Source organism: Cryptomeria japonica, chromosome 2 (genome assembly GCF_030272615.1).
Source record: "Cryptomeria japonica chromosome 2, Sugi_1.0, whole genome shotgun sequence".
Taxonomy (NCBI): domain Eukaryota; kingdom Viridiplantae; phylum Streptophyta; class Pinopsida; order Cupressales; family Cupressaceae; genus Cryptomeria; species Cryptomeria japonica.
In genome coordinates, this window is record NC_081406.1 from 677,790,069 (window position 1) to 677,811,433 (window position 21,365).

General features: G+C 37.0%; 1 protein-coding gene across 3 annotated transcripts in view; it reads left to right on the top strand.

The window, feature by feature from the left end:
- Positions 1 to 1,214: 1,214 nt before the first annotated feature.
- LOC131036863 (protein SAWADEE HOMEODOMAIN HOMOLOG 2) overlaps positions 1,215 to 21,365 on the top strand; it is a 46,210-nt gene continuing 26,059 nt past the window's right edge. For 2 of the 3 annotated variants that reach the window (XM_057968861.2, XM_057968862.2), the window contains exons 1-5: positions 1,215 to 1,371; positions 1,519 to 1,641; positions 9,932 to 10,017; positions 10,168 to 10,213; positions 10,392 to 10,533. In XM_057968861.2, the coding sequence (XP_057824844.2) occupies positions 1,588 to 1,641; positions 9,932 to 10,017; positions 10,168 to 10,213; positions 10,392 to 10,533 (328 nt within the window). In that variant the 5' untranslated portion in view covers positions 1,215 to 1,371; positions 1,519 to 1,587. Of the gene's footprint in view, positions 1,372 to 1,518; positions 1,642 to 9,931; positions 10,018 to 10,161; positions 10,257 to 10,391; positions 10,534 to 21,365 lie in introns of those variants that run through there. The other variant, XM_057968864.2, reaches the window with a different exon arrangement.

Below are 21,365 nucleotides of genomic sequence, written 5' to 3' on the forward strand. Positions count from 1 at the left end.
AGTCCAAGTTTCATAAGAGTGCTTGTTGTAAATGTGATTGATTATGAAATGTGATTAGATGTTTTGGGATTTTGAATAATTCCAAGATGTGATCAAATAACGAGTTAATGCTTAAATGAGAGTATTTAAATATTGAGACATAATGATTCATCACACAAATGTGTACTAAGTTGACACTTAATGATTAGCGGAGAAAAACGAGGTTTAGTCATTCACATTTAAAAAAAAATGAATTTCATGATAGATCTAGATTATATGGGATGACTCTTGCATACAAAACAATTCAAGACATTAATATGCCAATTATAAATTAAGAATGAATATATGAAAATCAACGTTGATAAATAATATAAACATATAAAAATATATATAATTTAAATTAAAATAAGAATAAATAAAGAAAAAGTAAATTAACCAAATTAACATACAATTATACTAAATATTACAATAAAATTATATGAAAATATTCTTTCAAAATAAATCTCAAGCAATACATTTCTACTTAAACCTATTCCACATAAATTACAATAATACAATTACAGTAAGCCTATTCCACAAAAATTACACTAATACAATTCAATTAAGCCCATTCCATACCTGCTTGTCGAAAAACAACTTAATTTTTCGACATAAGCCGACATGAGATCTAGGTCCCTGCCAAAATGATATGACTGTTAGGCCCAAAAATGGTTCCTGATTGGGAGGACCAGTGCCTTGGTTCTGACCAATTAGGAACCAATAAATAGGAGGGAAATTAAGTGCAAAGTAAAAATAATGAAGAATTTGCATGGTGTGAGGAGTATCAGGGCTCTAGTTAGGCCTTGAGACATGAACGCCAAGGTGAGGACCCAAATAAGGACAAAATTGTAAGGGAGTACAATTTAGGATACTACAGTACCAATTAAAAATTAGAGATGAATTAAAAATTAGAAATGAATGTATGAAAATCAACATTGATAAATAATATAAACATATAGAAAAAAATATAAATTAAATTAAAATAAGAACAAATATATAAATATAAATATAAAAATAAAAAATAAAACAACTTAACATAAAATTATACTAAATATTACTATAAACTTTTATTAAAATATTCTTTCACAATAAATCTCAAATAATACATTTCTACTTAAACATATTCCACATAAATTACAATAATACAGTTATAGTAAAGCCTATTCCACATAAATTACTAATACAATTCAATTAAGCCCATTCCACATAAATTGCCCAATGCAAACCGCTGTTATAGATTAACCTTTTCCAAATTTTTTTGCAAACCCTTGAATTCTTTTACATCACACATCCTTTCTGTCCTTTGGATTTCGAAGGATTATTCGAGTGCAGCTGCATGTATTGACATAGGAGGTGATTTGCTCGTTCTTTTTAATTTATTTAATTTTTGTTTAGGTTTCCCTCCGTTTTTGCATATTGTTTTCCCTTGAGATTTTTTTTTCTATTGAAGACCCTTGTGATTTTGTTAAGTCATGGCATCGATTTATCTATGTGCTGCAGTGTTGTGGGCATTGATATTTAAGCAAAAATAAGCGGGCGAGGGCAATCAGCTGCAGGTCGCATTACAAGATGGGGCGACCACCTCTCGGGGGAGCTCCTGTTTTCCGTTTCTCTCCTAAAGAGGTCAGCTTTCTCTCTCTCTCTCTCTCTCGCTCCCTCCCTCCTCTTCAAAACCCACTTCATTTATTGCTGAGTAAATTTAGAAATTTTAAGCGAACCATAGCAATGAATGCTTACTAAATATAGAAATTTAAGCGAGCAATGGCAATGATGGCTCACCAAATGTACAAAATTTAAGTGCACCATGGCAATCCAGGACCCTCAGTTTATTTTTAACGTTGGATTGGTGTTATCAAATTGTATATTCAGATGGAGAACTTGGTCGCGTGTTGGAGGAAAGGGAATTCCTTACTTTTCTCGAAACGGCAGTGTCTTTTTTCCCCAGCTTTATTTGTGTTCCATCTCTTCGCAAATAGAAACCGAAGAAATGTTTATCGAAGTTGCGACAATAAGCTTTTGTGGGTTGAATATGTAAATTTTTTGATCCTGGATATATAGCGGCGTGGAAGTGTTATATCTCTTGTTTGTCAAGGTTATTGCGTGCATAGAATCTCACGAGACATAAAATCATATAGCGTTGTATTATACAGGGTGTGATTTTAATTGTAAGAAAGTGTACAGGCTATCCATTGATCGCTGCCCCTCTCTATATGTTTATACAAATTTTTTATTATTGAAGAACAAGCCTCGGGAGCGACATATTAAGGGGTTTAGAAACTCGCACAACAGACCCGACCCAGGTGACCAACATTACCATCAAAACCACTCTAGTCCATTAATCTTTTTATTTGCGGGGTGAGATAAGGGTGTTTAGTTTGCTACCACTGTGGATTGTTTTTATTAAGTATTGAATTTTTGTAATATGTAGACATGATGATGCAACTCAAATTATTGGATGAACTTTACTTTTCAAACTTTTCAAACAATTTTCTGGCAGGACATGTCCTACCTATGTTTACTGGACCCTGACTTAACTGGGGCTTTAGTCATTACTTTAAGAGAGACCTGGAACAACTCCATTTACTAAGGTAGAAAGATAGAAGTGCCATTTACTAATTGTAATGATGCTTCTCTCTTAAAATTGTTCACGGAAGCTACAGAAAGACGTAAGGGAGAACTATCGTTACACAAAAACCTTTTTGTATGCACTTTGACTTCAGTCAGCCACAATGGATGCATATAGGTTATATTTACAGTATACTTCAATAGATGCCTCTGATAACTATTAACCGAATCTGGACATTTCTAGATACCTCTAATTTGTATCACATTTCACGTGGCACCTTAGATGATATTCAACACTTAATAGACAATAACAACTCCAACAATGACATTATTGACAACCTCATGTGTTTGTATGTGGTCATCAATGATTAGACTTGCAACATATCATTTAATGTATATCTTGTAGTTTCCAAAACTTCTGATAATGCATTTCAGTTCCATGTCTACCAATGATATCCATAAATCTCATTTGCCGAGGGGAAAATTAACATAGATCTTGCTTTTATTGGTTTTCTGTTGGATGCTCACCTAGTGAAGTGTGGATTAGTGACCGAATGATGCAGACTTAGAGTCTTGTTTTCCATTGGCCCTCTAAAAGTGGCTCTGCTGATTGTTCCCTTTTTCATGGCATCTTCATCTAATAGAATTGTTTTTATTATTAAGCTTTTGCACATGCTAACTTGGCCGGGGTGCACTTATTGATTGTTTAGTGTGTACCTGTTAGGGTTTATCTTCCCTTTTGTTTAGATTTGTTGCTTCCTAAGTTTTAGGTTTTTTGTTTCTGGTTGTTGGAGTTCCTTTTGCATCTTTCTTTATGTATTGTAATTTGCTTACTTTTGAGTCTCATATACGTACTTTGATCATTTGTAGACATTTATTTATATATCTATTTTTGTTTTGTGTTTGTGAAATGAGTTAGCGGTTGGATGAATTGGCTTTCAGAAAGTAGTTAGAGCGGGACATAGGATTTTTTTAAATGGTATATTTTATTTGACATGGAAGGAGGATTGCAGGGGCCAGAGATGGTTTTAAAAGTTGATATCACTTGCTCAATTAATAAAATCAAGCTTTTAGAGGTGGCTATCATATAGGGTGCCATCATAAATATTGCAAATATAAGGGCCTTGCTTCCTTGTTGCAATTATATTTAAACATGGATTGGAGATCCATGTTATTTTCAGCTTTTGTGATTTGACTAGAACATAATGTGATGGGATAGGAACTAATATTTTTTTTGTGTGTTTTCTACCCCACTACACTTGCAAGGGAGAGGAATGCTATCTGGGTATTTTTATTATTTACATATGATGGCTTTGTTTCTGTGATGCCGGGTTCGTTGTCCTGGCCTGAATGGGTCCATGTACTGGTCTGGGTACAGATTTGCCACAGATTTGTCTGGGCTGTGCCCTTGGCATACCCAGGCATACCTCCAAGAAAACATACTATTTAAAAAAAGTAAAAATTCCTCCAAAAGGCTCAAATAACTATACAGGACTGTATACATGCACTCTAAGCTCACCAAAATGAATCTACAGCTTACATTGTCTGGTTTATTGTCTGAAAATGATGTTGATGATCTCTCTGTTATGCCAATATATATGCCAGCTATTGTATAGAAAAGCCTTGTAGATTTCAGAATTCATAATTTAGTCTCAAACCAAGGTACCCAACAATATGTATTCATATCATATTACCCTAAACCTGAATCCGTTTGTAATATGAAATGCAATAATGAAAAAATTGACATAAGAATAATATGTATTAGATATAGTTAATTATAATAATTATTAAGTATATTATAATTAGATATATTAATATCAGCTATTAACTTGTAATATTATATTATAATATATCACTCATATATTAATTAATATATTATAATATAATATTACAGTATAATAATCAATAAATAACTTAATTATATTAATATTTTTTTTTACATTATCAAATTAATAATTATTTGTATTTATGTTAATACCATATTTATATATTTTTAATATTTTATATATATCATATGACAAGATACAGATGTATTGAACCTGGGAATTTTGTTTTGCCTTACCAGTGCACCCGAACCTTGAACCTGTACCCAAACTGACAACTTACCTTTGTTTATATAAAATTAATTGAACATTGACGAACAAAAGTACTAGTGAATTGCAACTATTTATATGTAGCTAGGTCGGATCCCTTCTAGGGCTGACCTAGTGCACAAAATGCCAAGTGGCCTGTTGGCCTTGGCATTTGGATATCTCAGTTGTATGAGTCTAATTTGGGGCAGGCCCTATTTGGGCGAACCACTTGTGTGTAACTTGTGATTAAGTTAAATGTAACTTGCAACTAAGGGAGACTCATATGTAACTTGTAATATATAGGTATGACCCTATCCTTGGTGCCAAAAGTATATGGTCGACTTGAGGTCTATTAGGAGGTATTGATTCATATATATGCAAGGTCATGATTGCATCAATTGATATGAATTCAACAACATGAAGGTCATGTACTGTGCTCGGGGGTGACGATAAGAGTTTATCGTCTATGGTTGGGAAGGCAACAAATCTGATGTTTGCCTGTGGTTAACGAGCACTGCCATAAAATCAACATGGTATCAAAGCGGGTTCCTTCTATAGAGCCTAACCGCTTGAAGGTAGATCCTGTGTATTTGAGGGAGTTCAATACACTCAAGCGAATTACTTCTCTAATCAGCGAATTCATCTTCGTATCGGGATCCTGGGACCGCACCGTCAAGGTCTGGAACCTCACCAATTGCAAGCTCAAGAACGCACTTGTAGGCCACGACAGCTATGTGAACATTGTCGATGTCTCGCTCGACGACTCACTTTGCGCCAACGGTGGGAAGGATGGGGTTACTGTGCTTTGGGACCTTGTTGAGGGCAAGAGGCTTTATTCGCTCAATGCAGGGGACATCATCTATGCCCTCTGCTTCAGCCCCAACAAGTATTGGCTTTGTGCCGCCACACAGCAGTACGTTAAAGATTTGGTATCTCGAGAGGAAGAGCGTTGTTGCTGATCTTCGTCCCGATTTCATGCCCACCAAGAAATCCCAGGACGAGTCAGAGATTGTATTCAAGGAAGGAAGATTGCTTGCATTTCTTCGCAGAGGAAGAATCAACGTTTAGAGGGAGTTTGACATATCGTTAGAAGCAACCTTGGACGAAGAGGTTAGAAGGTTGATATCTGCTTCAGAGGGAGCCTGATTTTTTCAGCTTCATAGGGAGCCCAACCTTCCAGCTTCAGAGGGAGCTACATCGTCATGAAGATTTGGTTAATGCATTCTTCTCTATGAGGGAGAAGTTCGAGGTGCAATCCCTTGTTAATGAGTTCTTCTCTGTGAGGGAGAAGTTCGAGGTGCAATCCCTTGTTAATGCATTCTTCTTTGGGAGAAGTTTGAGGTGAAGCCCTCGTTCCACCCTCTACGAGTAGGCATGGTGGAGATGCATTCATCTCTGGGAGAAGTTTGAGGTTAGATTCCTCGTTCCACTCTTTGCGAGTAGGCATGGTGGTAATGCACCCTTCTCTGGGAGAAGGTTGAGATGAAAGCCCTCTTCCACCCTCTGCGAGTAGGCACGGTGAGCCCACCCTCTGCAAGTAGGTATGGTGGTTTCATGGAAGAAATTCCATGATGTGCTTGTTCACCCTTTGGGAGTAGATATGGTGAACGTATTATTCATGGGAGTAGCCATGGTGGTAGTCACTATGTGACTTGGTTATTCAGAAAGAATCCTCCCTAGCTAAGAGGGAGTGTTGTGGTGTAGCTAGGTTGGATCCCTTCTAGGGCCGACCTGGTGCACAAAATGCCAAGTGGCTTGTCGGCCTTGGCATTTGGATATCTTAGTTGTATGAGTCTAATTTGGAGCAATATTTGGGCGAACCACTTGTGTGTAACTTATGATTAAGTTAAATGTAACTTGCAACTAAGGGAGACTCATATGTAACTTGTAATATATAGGTCTGACCCTATATCCTCGGCACCAAAAGTATATGGCCGACTTGAGGTCTATTAGGAGGTATTGATTCATATATATGCAAGGTCATGATTGCATCAACTGATATGAATTCAACAACATGAAGGTCATGTACTGTGCTCGGGGGTGACGACAAGAGTTTATCGTCTATGGTTGGGAAGGCAACAGATCTAATGTTTGCCTGTGGTTAACGAGCATTACCATAAAATTAACAGTTAATTGCAACTATTTATATCAAGATGAATAAATACACCAATCAAGACAATATCTAACCTCTCTTTTAGCTGCACAGTCCTCAATGCATAAGGGGTTCCCTTTAACTTGAAGTTAGCGAGGGTTTTTATGCCCAAAAACTAAACCAGCCACTAATAGGAATTTGGTCAAACAGTTTGCAGCCAACTCCTTATTTCACCGTTTAATGTTTAAACCTCTTATGGCTTCGGTAATGAAATGCTTGTTTGTTTTTATGTCTTTGCATAGATTTGAAATCACATAACATGAACAAGAAGGAAACTACAATAATATGCAAACTGAAGATTGAACTACTGCTGATAAGATGTTATTTTCAGAATCAATAAAATCAAATACATGGCAGATTATCAACTCACTAATTATTCCAGCATTATTGACATAATACTCCAGCAATCATTTTCAATCTTGCTGCTACAGTGACATGAATAGTACCCGCGTGAATAGTGTTGCGGCAATATTAATTTGTCTTCAATAGGTCCAATATCTTCATAAAATCATCTCCTCAAAATGGCATAAGCATCGGACAAGTAGGGAAGAAGATATGAACAAACATTAAATCTGCCTGTCGCTGGAAATGCACCCAATCTGCTTGATAATGAAGCTGATAGCAATGGATTCCAAAGGCCAAACCCTAGGGGAATGAGGTCTAGAATGTCACAAGAGAGGATAGACGTCCTCTAATGCCAAGAACGGATCTGCAACTCACACATACCAATTCTTCTCATATTCAACATGCTGAATGAAGCCACAAAAGCTTCCTTTTATTCTTTCTCCAAGGGACGACCCAACTCACTTGAGCAATGTGGGATAAAAGATGTGCAATATAAAACATATTAAAATATTCACTTCTGTCTCCCTTGGGTGCCCCTTTGATTTGCACACATCCCCATAAAATAAATATTAAAGTAACACTTTAATATTTTACAATTAAATTAAATGTTACTTTAATAACACTTCAGGCATTAAAATATATTAGCAATTGGACTCCGAATAGCGCGAGTGATAGCTTGTCGGAAATCTCTCGCCGAGGAGTATCGAATCCAATCACCAAAACTAGCCTCCGTTGTGTTTTGCTGACTTACTAAAAATAGTAAGTATGCCTGAAACTAAGTAAATCAACTCCGTTTTGGCCCAAACTGGAAATGACTAGGCCAAAACACTCCAGGATCCCTTTAAACCCTTCGTTAGCCCTCGGGACCATGTAGAGATAGGTTAACGCACATACACTTGGTCAACTGCTAAAGTGGGGACATTACAGAGTAGCCATGGTGGTAGTCACTATGTGACTTGGTTATTCAGAAGGAATCCTCCCTAGCTAAGAGGGAGTGTTGTTGTGTAGCTAGGTTGGATCCCTTCTAGGGCCGACCTAGTGCACAAAATGCCAAGTGGCTTGTCGGCCTTGGCATTTGGATATCTCAGCAATATTTGGGCGAACCACTTGTGTGTAACTTATGATTAAGTTAAATGTAACTTGCAACTAAGGGGGACTCATATGTAACTTGTAATAAATAGGCTTGACCCTATATCCTCGGCACCAAAAGTATATGGCTGACTTGAGGTCTATTAGGAGTTATTGATTCATATATATGCAAGGTCATGATTGCATCAATTGATATGAATTCAACAACATGAAGGTCATGTACTGTGCTTGGGGGTGACGATAAGAGTTTATCGTCTATGGTTGGGAAGGCAACAGATCTAATGTTTGCCTGTGGTTAACGAGCATTACCATAAAATTAACAGTTAATTGCAACTATTTATATCAAGATGAATAAATACACCAATCAAGACAATATCTAACCTCTCTTTTAGCTGCACAGTCCTCAATGCATAAGGGGTTCCCCTTAACTTGAAGTTAGCAAGGGTTTTTATGCTTACCTCTATTACTGATTGGGGGAAATACACTCTTATTGGTAAAGTTATGATGATACTTTTAGAATTTTTTTCTGTTTATTGCCTATGAAGTTTTTTTTATATCTGTTCATTTTAAAAGAACTAAAATGATATGAAAATGGATTGGACATGAGTTCATGTTACACTGTGACTACATGATGAAGAGGGCCAAAACAGTACTTTTTTGTGGCACCCAAACTTGAATATTTTGATATATTCAGGTTCCTCTCAAAATGTTAGGCAGTATCCAAAAAAGTGGCATCTCATTTTGAGTTTGTATTCAAAAGATATGGCTTTTGGAAGATGGAGGACGAGATGAGTACTAAAGTGGCAGCTTCGTAATCGGCATAATGGTGGTTTTGCAATTTGCAATCTAACAGAAGTGGCTGTTTCTTCCGGTGATAAGAAAATGACCAGTGGCATTCCAAATTCTGCATTTTTTGTTTTCCCTTTATCTTTTCAACTTCTATTCATTTTTGTAAATGTATAAATAACTATTGTAAATGTGAAATAAATATTCCAAGTATCCAAAGAGATGTACAGGTGATATAAGATTGAAGAATTCAGTCCTTGAGTAAGCAGTAGTGACTGTAAGTAGGCTGTAATAGAACAGAGAGGGGAATATGAGAGTTAGTAATTGATTTTAGGAGCAGAAATCTAAATGTTCTTGCCTGTATGTTTTTTGGGCATAAGATTGTAATTGTTTGGAGATATTGGATGAGAAGGCCATGAGACCTCACTTTTGTTGGAGTTTTTTCTCTTAGAATTTAGGTTTCTCGAGGCCATTCCTTGTATCTTCAATTCTTTTGTTACTTGCTTTTATTCCTTTATTTGCATTTGTCTGTTTAAATGTTATAATATTTCAATTCTTCTTAATCTAGATTTGGTGAAGCTACATTATGGAATATCCATCTTAGTTTACAGATTGTAAAATACCATAATTCTTTGATGCACCTCTTAAAAAGTTTGTTTTATTTGTTCAGTAACCGATAAGTTAAAGTTGGAAAGCTGTATGTTAAAAATACTTTTTAATGGATATGTTTATCTACTCCATTCTTTCAATGATATCTCTTCAAGAGATGTTTTGTTTGATTTCAAGCAAGCTTTTCATTTAAATCTTATTTTCAGAAATTTGAACTAACCTTGATTGCAACCTCTACATTTACTGGAAGTTTTTTGAGTATCATTGTTTACGTTTGATTGATTACTGTGCAAAGGTTCAAGAAATGGAAAAGATTTTAGAAGATGTGAAGGGTGGAATTCCTTCTCGTGATTCTATCAGTGCCCTTTCTGAAAAATTCAGGTGAGTTGCAATTCTGAATATGTTTTCTGATTTTACAAGAAATTGCTGCTGCATTGTTTTTGGATCATCAGGGATTTCAAAAGAGGAATACTTTTCCTTGGTCTTATTTTTGTTAAAGAAGTGATAAAATGTAATTCGATTGAAATGCAGTGAATCACCTGAAAGAGCTGGGAAAATTCTTGTCCAATCGAAGCAGGTCCTTCTGATCGCTTTTGTTCACAAATACTGCTTGTTACATGGTTTACATTTCATCTTTTTATTAATCTTCTTCCATTGTATCTTAAGGGTCCACGTTTTATCTAAAATTTCCTTTCTTCTTCCTTTTATTTTAGTTTTATCTTTATATTTGCTAACTGTGAGCTCTTACAATACAGGTATGGAACTGGTTTCAGAACAGGAGGTATGCACAGAAAGCAAAAGGCAATAAAGTACCAGGAAAGCTGAATGTTTCACATTCACCTCGTGATGATTCGGTAACAAAAAGAACTGTGACCAATTCAGTGGCAGTTCCTTCAGGTGCATTTCCTAGTTTCACCACTACTGTTGAATCTTATTTGTCTTTCTACTCTGTTTGTTGTCAACAAACCCTTTGGAGAATAAACGAAAAAATTAGCATTGATTTTCTAAACCAGAGAAGCAGGGCTTTTGCTTTTGAACGATAGTTGTTACATCTGACTTATTGAATCTATGGGTTAGAAACTTAGAAACTCTGATTAGAAGCAATAAACCTTTCTTAGATCTGATCTTAATGACTGATATAAATCAGATAAATAAAGATATTAGACTGAAATGATGTTTACAGCAACAATAACAAAATCCACATGAAGAGATTAACAGTAGATATAACTTGAGAAACTCTTAAGGGAAAAATTCCAGCTCCAGTAGATTCACCATATTAATCTTAGAAAAAGATACCAAATACAAGGAAAAGATTCACCCATCTGATGTTGCAGCAAATTCTTTACCCTTGGAGAAAGTAATCAGCACCTAAACACTCTTGAAGCCATTATATATAAAATTATTCACCCAAGCCTTTAATTTATAGAATTTTGGCTCAAGCAAAACCACCAGTGGTATTCAAAACCATTGATGGGTCCAATTAACACGTCCAATTCTCAACATGTAAACAAGAGTTACAAATGTATCGGACTCATCTTCCAATTCTAAACACCACTCTTTGCATGAGAAGCTCAACATTCACTTGAGACTCTAGCTTCTCCAAGATTGCCTCATCTTTTTCAGTACTCTTAACTTCATGCCAAGTGTCGAATAATTTTTGTGGCCTGAAGGGGACCAACTGCACACAAGAAAGTTACCATGTTTAAGTATACTGCACACAAGAAAGTTATCATGTTTAACTATTATCCCAATGTTACAATAATATTCCAACATTATAAGCCAGATTGTCGTTTCTATTTTATAAAGAACATATTTTCTATCAAGGTATTAGCAACAATGGTGTCCCTGCATTTGTGGCATTTTTTCTCTTTTTTTCAGTTTTACACCAAAATAGAAACTTTGGGGTCATATGTCACTTTACAACTTTTTAAGACCGTAATAACACTTTTTGACTCATTCTGTGATTCCCCCCTCTTCACTTATGCAATTTTTCCTTTTTTGTCCAGAAAAACTTTTGATGCTCCTTCTAAGGACCTTTTTGGACATACCTTTTTGGACATTTTCGGTTCCTGAACTGTTTGGACAGAAATGCTTATGGAGAATGCTTTTGGACATTTTGGCCACGTTATTGTAACCAAAGATGAAAAAATCTTACTCGGCAATAAATCTTTTGGCCCAAAATTTAAAAAAAATCAGGACTCGGCAAAAAATTGGGAAAAAATCGGCAAATTTATCAAACATTTGAAAATATATGATTTTTTAAAATATTCTTAAAAAAACACATACACATTAAATTTATAGAACTTCACAAAATCGGTGTGGTCTTTGATGAATGAAAACTTATACCTCTTTTATTTTTTTGTCAAGAAATTTTACTTACATGATTATTATAACATTCATTGTTTTCTAGTAAGTCTAGATTTACTTTCTATTTTTATTAAAAGGCCATGTAACATTGTTAATATTTTATTCTTAAAATCAAAGATTAAACACAATCTTTTAGCGAATATATATAGGCATGCCTCTCATAAAGCTATCAGTATATGCTGAATAAAATTTTGTACAATGATATTATTATTATTATTTTATTGCTGCTCTTCTCTGCGATCTAGAGTACTAGCTACCATGAAACTTTGGATGCTACTTGTCAATGGAAGGGCAAACACTGCAAACTTGCAAGATATGCATGTAAAAACACATTGTCTACTAAAAGAACCTGAAAAACGCAAGAAATGCCCGCCGTTGCCGTCTATATCCTGCGCGAAAATATCCGCGTCATTTCTGTAGGTCGAAAGTATGTAGCGATAGAAGTTAGGGTTTCTTTTCGCACTTTTTTTTAGGCAAGTGCTATCATTATGGGGATAGCTCCCTCTATTACTCTGAGCAAACAAAGATTACAACATAAACCACCAGCCCTCAACTGAGGCGAGCAAAATGGTGGATACATCTAGCCAACTGACTCCTAACTCTTTTCGCACTTTTTAAAACATTTGTGTTTTTTTTTCTGCTGATTTAATGCCGTTTAAATTGTGATTTTCAACGATTTTTTAAGTTAAACTCGTGCCGATTTTTTTCATTAAATCTTCCGTGATTTTTTGGCGATTAAATTTTTTGCAGTTTTGAATTGGAAAAAATCGCGATTTACCTGATTTTTTCCCCATTTTTTCATCCTTGATTGTAACACACTCCAAAGTATTGGATGTCCTATTTCATGGCTAAGACGTAGCACCTTCTTTCACATCCAAGGTCTATTCTTCATCTTGTTTTATGTGTTGGAAAGCTCCTTCGATGGGCTATACAAAGGCATTGATTAGAGCTTGAAAGCATAGTTGAATATCTTGGTCTCGGCAGTAATGTTGTGAGGTATTCACACATCGCCCCATTGCAAATGGGGACCCCCACTTTTTCACTTTTTGGGTTAGTCGTCTTGGCTTAGTTGTTAGTTGTGTCCTTGCTATTAGCTTTTGCATTAGGGAGATATAGGTTCTCAAATGGCTAGGAGTCAGGTGGATAGTCTTGCATGAGTGTGAAGTAGGTTCGCAAAGTCTAGATTTCATTAATGAAGAAGGATTACAAGGTCACTTCAAGTGCTACTTTTGGGGAACAAATTTCACTTCATGAACACTCATCTCAAGAACTAAAATTTGCTCTAGGACTTCATGATGTCCATGTCATTATATATTGAAGTTAAGGATGTAAGTGATAGATGAGCGAATTTCATACTTCATGAGTAGCAAGTTTGGAGCGAACTTCATGAGCTCAACCTCAGGAGTGAACTTCATCTTCAAAGCCTCAAGGGTGAATTTCAACTTCATGACTTCAAGAATTGAAGCGAACTTCATGAACTGCCTTCTCGGAGCGAACTTCATGTGAAAGAATTGGAGCAAACTTCATGCTTGAAGATTTGGAACGAGCTTCTTCATGTTGGAAATGGAAGAATGAGGGAAATTGCTCACTTCATGATCAAACACTCAAGAGCAAGCTTCACGAGTTCACCTTTTGGAGCGATCTTCCAACTTCATGACTTCACGTTTTGGAGCGAATTGCATGACTTGAGCAAGTGGAGCGAAATTCACACTTCATGACTTCACCTTTTGGAGCGAATTCCTAACTTCATGAGTAGATGATCTCAAGATAACTTCATGAGTAGAGGTATTGGAGCGAATTTCACCTTCAAGGCCTCACAAGCAAAATGGAAGAAAAGAGATGAACTCAAATTTGGAATCACTCACTTCATGGTCAAGCATTCACAAGCAAACTTCATGAGTTAGCATCTTGGAGCGAACTTCATGAGTTAGCATCTTGAAGCGAACTTCATGACTTCACCTTTTGGAGCGAATTTATTCAATGAGCATACACAAGCAAGCCTACATGAGCGAAGTTGAATGAGAAATGAAGGGTGATCACCTTGAATAGATTCAATGCCAAGCGAACTCTATGACTTGCCTTCTTGAAGCGAACTTCATGACTTTGTGTTTTGGAGCGAATTTCATGACTTTGTGGTTTGGAGCGAACTTCATGATAAAACTTCTTGGAGTGAAATTCCTACTTCATGAGTTGGACTTTAGGAGCGAAATTCATGAATAAGGAGGTTGGAGTGAATTACATCTTCAAGTCTTTATGAGCAAAGTTGGGAATAAATGAATGAAACAAATTTGAGAACATGAACTTCATGAATTCAACCTTTAGAGCGAACTTCATGAGTTGCAAGAGTGGAGCGAAATCCTTACTTTAGGACTCTGTACTTTGGAGCGAAATTCATACTTCATGAGCTGGGTTTCGCAAGTGAACTTCATGATCTCACAAGTTGGAGCGGATTTCATGTTTTTAGCAACTTCATGAGTTGAAGTGTAGGAGCGAACTTCAGGTTTGAAGAGTTTGGAGCGGATTTCATGTTTGAATCAACTTCATGAGTTCGAGTGATGGAGCGAACTTCAGGTTGGAGAGTTTTGGAGCGGATTTCATGTTTGAAGCAACTTCATGAGTTCGAGTATTGGAGCGAATTTCAGGTTTGAGAGTTTTGGAGCGGATTTCATGTTTGGAAGAAACAAGCAAGCAAGCAATGTGATTGAAGTAATATATCATGTGCACACCCCTTGGGATGAAATTTACAACTTCATGAGTTGCCATTTTGGAGCAAATTTTTGCAACTTCATGAGTTGCCATCTTGGAGCGAATTTCATGTTTGGGACATTTGGAGTGAAGTTCATACAAGTCTACTTCATGAGTTGATGGTTAGGAGCAAATTCCATTCAAATGAACTTCATGAATCAATAAAATGAAGCAAACTTTATACAAAATGCACTTCGTGACTTAGAGATCATGAGCAAATTTCATAAGTTATAGAGGGAAAACAAACTTGATGAGAGAAACAAACTTCATGTGCACACCAATTAGAGTGACCTTCATCCTCAAAGGCTTCGTGAGCAAATATCAACTTCATGAATCAAGCTACATAAGCGAGCTTTAACTTCATGTTTAAGATAAGCGAACTTCATGTAGAGAGCTTCAAGAGTGAATTTCAACTTCATAACCCAAGGTATATGAGCGAGTTTTACATTTTGAGGATGAATGAACTTCATAAAATGGTGTATAAGAGCGAACTTCATGAACTCGCTTGCATGAGTGAATATTATGATTTGATCTACATTAGCAACTTCATAATCTCAGTAAGGTGAGCGATTTCAAAAGTCAAGGTATATGAGCGAGGTTGAAGAAAATGAATGGAAGTGAGTTCAAAGGCAAGTCAAGGACAACATCATGAACATCAAGGATGAAATAAACTTCAAGAATTCGTCACCACAAGCGAAAAGCAACTTCAATGTATTCCTCCATGAAGGCAAATTCTCTCTATATGCTCTTATTAAACCTATATATCAAGTGTATTTGATACTTGCTTGTTTGTTTTGTAGTAAACGAAGTAAGATACAAGGAGAACTCTTCAAGAAGATATATCAGCAAACACAAGAGCATCAAAGAAGGATAACCTACATAATGGAAGGATGTTTTACAATCTTGAATTCCCTTCGAGAATCCAAGAATCAAAGTCAGTATGTTAAAGAGCTACATTCAACCAGGTGCACCTTTCATCAAGTATATCAAGAACAAGGAAGAATCAATCAGAGTCATCACAAGGCCTGCATCGAACATGATCAAGGCATTCTAGAAGACAGTTTCAGAAGAGTTAATCAAAGTTAGAAGATCATCGTCATCATCACTGAAGTTGGATAATGTTGAGTATCAAGAAATATTCCTTCATGATGATCTATCAAGCCTACAAAGTGTGAGTTGAAGTGGCATCCTAGTCATCATTCACCAATCAAGGAAGGTCTACCTCAGCATGTCTTGATTCAGTGAACCAAGCTCACACATGGATGCACAAACTCCGATGTACCTACCCTTGATATCTATTGGTCCACTCTCATGGAATGTAATTTTCTCATTGGCTAAGAAGAGTTGGTTGTAACAAACCCTAATTAGGGTTTCATTGTAAAATCTTGGCCATTGATGGAGAATCAATCTTGGCAATTCATTGTAAACGAGCTCTCTATAAAAGCTCAGACTCTTCATTTGTAAAGGTTAATAGTTAATAGTGGGCTAATAGTGAGTAGAATAGTGAATAGCTAGAATAGCAATTAGAATAGAAGCTAGATTAGGAGAAAGCAAAGATTGTTGCTAAACCTTGTTGTAGAGAACAATTGATTTCATTGAAGTTATGGTGAATTTGATTTGTTGCTTCAACAACTCGCATGGTCTTTACTTCTCAATTTACTTTCATGTTGATTAGTTTGAATAGAGGAAATTGTTGAATGTATTCATGAGGAATCCGTCTAATCCATACCACTAGCCTCTTGCTGCTTGAAGGTGCGCCTTGTGTGGTCAACTGGAATGATATGAGCTTAACTTCGAATCGTTCTACATTCATTGCTTATGCATTAACTTGAATGGTGATCGATGTTTGATGGTATTGATTCAAATATCTTTAAAATATCCTTAAAAGATTGCACTGAGCTTGTGTCAAATTGTTCAAGTTGATGGCGAGACCTCGCCCAGTAGGATTCCACCTAATCATTCATTCATCTTCCTGCATTCTTAGGATTAGAATAGACTCTCTCAACCCTTTCCTTTTGCCCTTTTTTTTCAATTCAAGTTAGTTTAGGATCAAAAGCATCACCATATTGTAACATCAGATGATCTAAGTTCCAGCGAATCAAGCATTCTGGCATTTGAATGTAAGTCCCCTTGTGATTCCAGCATAATCACATCAACCAACAAAGCTTATCCACACGTAGTGACCCTACATTCATGAACCTTGGAGTCTTCTCAAGTGATCCTTAAGCTAATCTTCAGCATTTGAGAGATTTTGTTCAAGAGAGGATAAGATACTTATGGTATTTTATTCTGTGTTCGCATGTGCCTAAAAAACACATCAACAAGTAACTGGATTGGTGCAAATTTTTTAACTCAAGGCTTGGGGAAAAAATCAACAATACCTCAACAAATTTTCTGAATATTAAAAAACACAAATTTGAAAAATATTCTTCAAAAACATACATGTTACTGATTTCTTCATATATAGATCAAAATTAAATTTCAATGCACATCATAGAACAAAAGGTGAGTTCAACATTATTATCTCTGCCTCTATTATTACCATTTAACTTGAGCCCATAAAATATTTTAAATTTAATCTCATTAAGTTTTTGGAAAAGTATTATGGATAACATTAGAAAGAAAATATTATAATTATAGTAATAAAATGCTTTGTTTTTAATGGAATTTGAAACCAAAATTTTTAGGTAACTAATAACTACGAGTATAGAACTTTATAATAATATTTTGTTTGAGCAACCGCTACTTCTGCTGCACCATTACTACTGGTTCTTGCACTTTATTCACAACCATAGCTGTTTTACAGTGCAAATGTTCTTATGTTAAACCATAGCTGAAAAACAATTTGAGTTTTTAAAAATTGTGTGCTGTAGGTCTTTCAGACTTAATCAGCTTTGGTTGGAACTCAATACAATATTTTTGATCTGAGTATTTTTATATAATAATATGTAGTGAAGGGTCATTGCAGTGGTATCAAAGCTATGATCTTGCTACTTTGTAGGGCAACTCAAGTTGTGACTGTGCCCCAATGAAAGAGAGATCAGATATCAGAAAAGGGAGCAAACAAAATTGTAGGCATTAGAGCTAGAAAAAGATATGGTAGGGGGAAGAGAGAAGTTCAAATCGAAGAAAAAGAAGAATTTGCCTAGGAGAACATGATTATATTGCACCAAAATCATGATGGATTGACAGATCTAATGGTGCAGATGCTGCATGCTATAAAAGATTTGAAAAGACTAGAGCCTGCTAAGGCATCGTATGAGAAGGGAGTATATCTGCAGTATATCCGCGAATAATAAATCTGGGGATAATTCATGCCAAAGCCATCAAAACCCATGTTTTTGTAGAAAGAGGTGGAGGATGAAAAATTGCTTTTAGACTTCCTTGTAGAGGGAATTAACAATTTTTTTGAAGAATACCAAGGTAGGTCTGAAGGCTGTAAAATATAGTGTCTTTTGTTAGCTACCTTAACATAATAACTTATGTTTAATATTAAAGACAAGTGCCACATATTGGCAAGTACATTAAAACAATGCGAGACACGCAATGGATTTCAAAGAATTGATTAATTAACAGAATGAGCAAGACGCTCATAAATAATACAAGGATATTTACAAGAATAGCAAGTTTCTAATAAGAAACTGCTGAGAAGATCGAAGACGATCTAACTAAAATAGAATATACACTATTGAGCATTAATACTAAAATTAACATTATTTTAATATTCTATTACCCTCCCTTAATGCTCAATCTATTAACTACACCTATAGACCCCCTGAATTTTACAAATTTATCAGGACCAAGGGGCTTGGTGAAGATGTCTGCTGGCTGCTCCGAGGTAGGAACATACAGCAACTGGATGGATCCGTCTTCAACCAGCTGTCGAATATAGTGACAATGAGTTTCCACATGCTTGGTTCTTTCATGGAAGACTGGATTCTTGGCGAGTTTGAACACTCCTTGATTATCACAGAACAAGGGAGTAGGACCTGCCTGGGAGACATGCATATCCGCAAGCATTCGTCGAAGCCAAACCGCCTCACAAGATGCCTTAACTGCTCCCCGATACTCTGCTTCTGTCGAGGAGAGAGCCACTGCCTGCTGCTTCTTACTAGTCCATGTGACAGCACCAGATCCCAAACTAAACACATACCCAGCTGTAGACTTACGGTCATCAACCGAACCTGCCCAGTCAGAATCTGTGTAACCACTGAGTATAGGATCAGAACTCCGAGTGTACAGAAGTCCATAATCAGGAGTGCCACTCACATAACGCAGCACACGCTTCGCTGCTATCCAATGATCAGCCTTGGGAGCTGTCATGAAGCGTGAAATGTAGCTCACTGCAAAACTGATGTCAGGTCTAGTGGCAGTAAGATAGATGAGGCTGCCCACTAGTTGCCTGAACAGAGATTCATCCACAACTGGTGAAGATGACTGAGCTGAAAGTTTGAGCCCGGGTTCCATAGGAGTAGAGACAGGTTTGCAATCCTGCATTCTGAACCTGTCCACAAGACTTCTGGCATACTTGGACTGAGAGAGAAAGATACCGTTCTCAGTCTGCCAGACTTCAACTCCTAAGCAGTAATGTAGAAGTCCCAAATCTGTCATATCAAAGGTGCGGCACAAATCCTGTTTGATCCCAGTGATCAAATGTGCTGAACTGCCAGTAATGATTAAGTCATCCACATAGACAACCACAAACAGAATATCATTACTAGTATGCTTGATATACAGGTTTGCATCAGATGGACTCCGCTGAAAATCATGATCTGTCAGGTACTTATCAATTTTCATGTACCAAGCCCGAGGAGCTTGTTTCAGACCATAGAGTGCTTTGACTAGTCTACAGACCTTCTGTTCTTGATCAGCAACCTTGAATCCTGGGGGTTGCGTCATGTAGACTTCTTCCTGTAAGTCACCATTCAAAAAAGCACTCTTGACATCCATCTGATGGACTTTCCAATTGAACTGGGCTGCCAAGGCAAGAACGAGCCGTATGGTACTCATTTTGGCTGTAGGAGCAAAAGTCTCCTCGTAGTCAATGCCTTCTTTCTGTGAGAACCCACGAGCAACAAGACGAGCCTTATACTTGTCCAGGGTTCCATCAGCTTTGTATTTTACTTTGTACACCCATTTGCAACTAATGGGCTTCTTCCCTGAAGGAAGATCAGAAAGGGCCCAAGTGTGATTCTTCTGAAGACTCTGGAACTCAACTTCCATAGCCTGTTCCCACTCAGGTATACCTTTAGCCTCTGAGTATGTCTGAGGCTCAAAAACACTGTGTATGTTAGCCATGAGAGCAAAATTGACTGTATGCTGCTGTTTGCTCTTATTACGGGAGGTTCTACCCTCAATGAGCTCAGTATCCCTAAGATCACCAATGGTCTTGGCCCACCATTTAGGCCGGAGAGTAGAAGTGCGAACATCTGGAGGAGCTGGAAGAGGCTCAGGATCAGGAACAGGAGCAGCAGGAGGAGGATTATTCTCCGGAGGGAACTCAGGTAGTGCATCATCAAAAATAGATTCTGCATCATCCCTCCCATCAGGCGAACCTAATGGAATAAGAACACTGTGAGGCTGATCCTCAGAACTCTGCTCTGAAAAAGGGGACTGAAAGAATCCTCTGTCTTCATCAAATACAACATCATGACTGAAGATAAGATGTTCAGTGTCTATATCTATCAGTCTGTAGGCCTTATGGTGATCACTATATCCTGTCATCATGAGTTTCTGACTTTTGGAATCCAACTTGGAGCGCTTAGCATCTGGAATCCAAACATAGGCAACAGAGCCAAAAACCTTCAGGTGGCTGATCTTAGGCTTCCGACCAGACCAAACCTCTTCTGGAGTCTTCCCCTTAACAGCCTGACTAGGGGAACGGTTAAGAAGGTAGACAACAGTAAACACTGCTTCAGCCCAATACTTATTCGGAACACTCCTGTGTTGTAACATAGAGCAAGCCATCTCAACAACTGTACGATTGCGACGCTCGACAACACTGTTTTGCTGAGGAGTGTAGGGTGTAGTCAATTGGCGTTTGATGCCATGGGTATCACAGAAGTTGGAGAATGCAGCAGAACAAAATTCCCCCCCGTTATTTGTCCTAAGAGTAATGATACTATGTCCAGACTCTTTTTCAACAAAGGACTTAAACTTCTGAAAGATACTAAATACATCTGATTTATGTTTAAGAAAGTACACCCACATCTTTCTACTAAAATCATCTACAATAAGCAAAAAGTATTTGCAACCAGTAACAGAAGATGTATTCATAGGACCACAAATATCAGCATGAAGTAATTGAAGTACCTTAGATGCGCGCCAAGACTTTCCATGTGTGAATGAAGTCCGATGCTGTTTGCCAGCTTGACAGGCGCCACATACTCCAAGATGCCGAGTCTGAATATCAGGTAACCCTGAAACAAATCCCTCCTGAGATAGCTGAGAGAGATACTGAATGTTGAGATGTCCATATCTCTGATGCCACAAAGTGCTGAGAGGAGAAACACGAGCTGCCAGAGCCACTTCAGGAGAATCACCAGTGTCAAGAAGCCTATATAGGCCATGATCCTCTAGACCAACAACAACAGTAAGACGAGTCTCCCGATCAATGA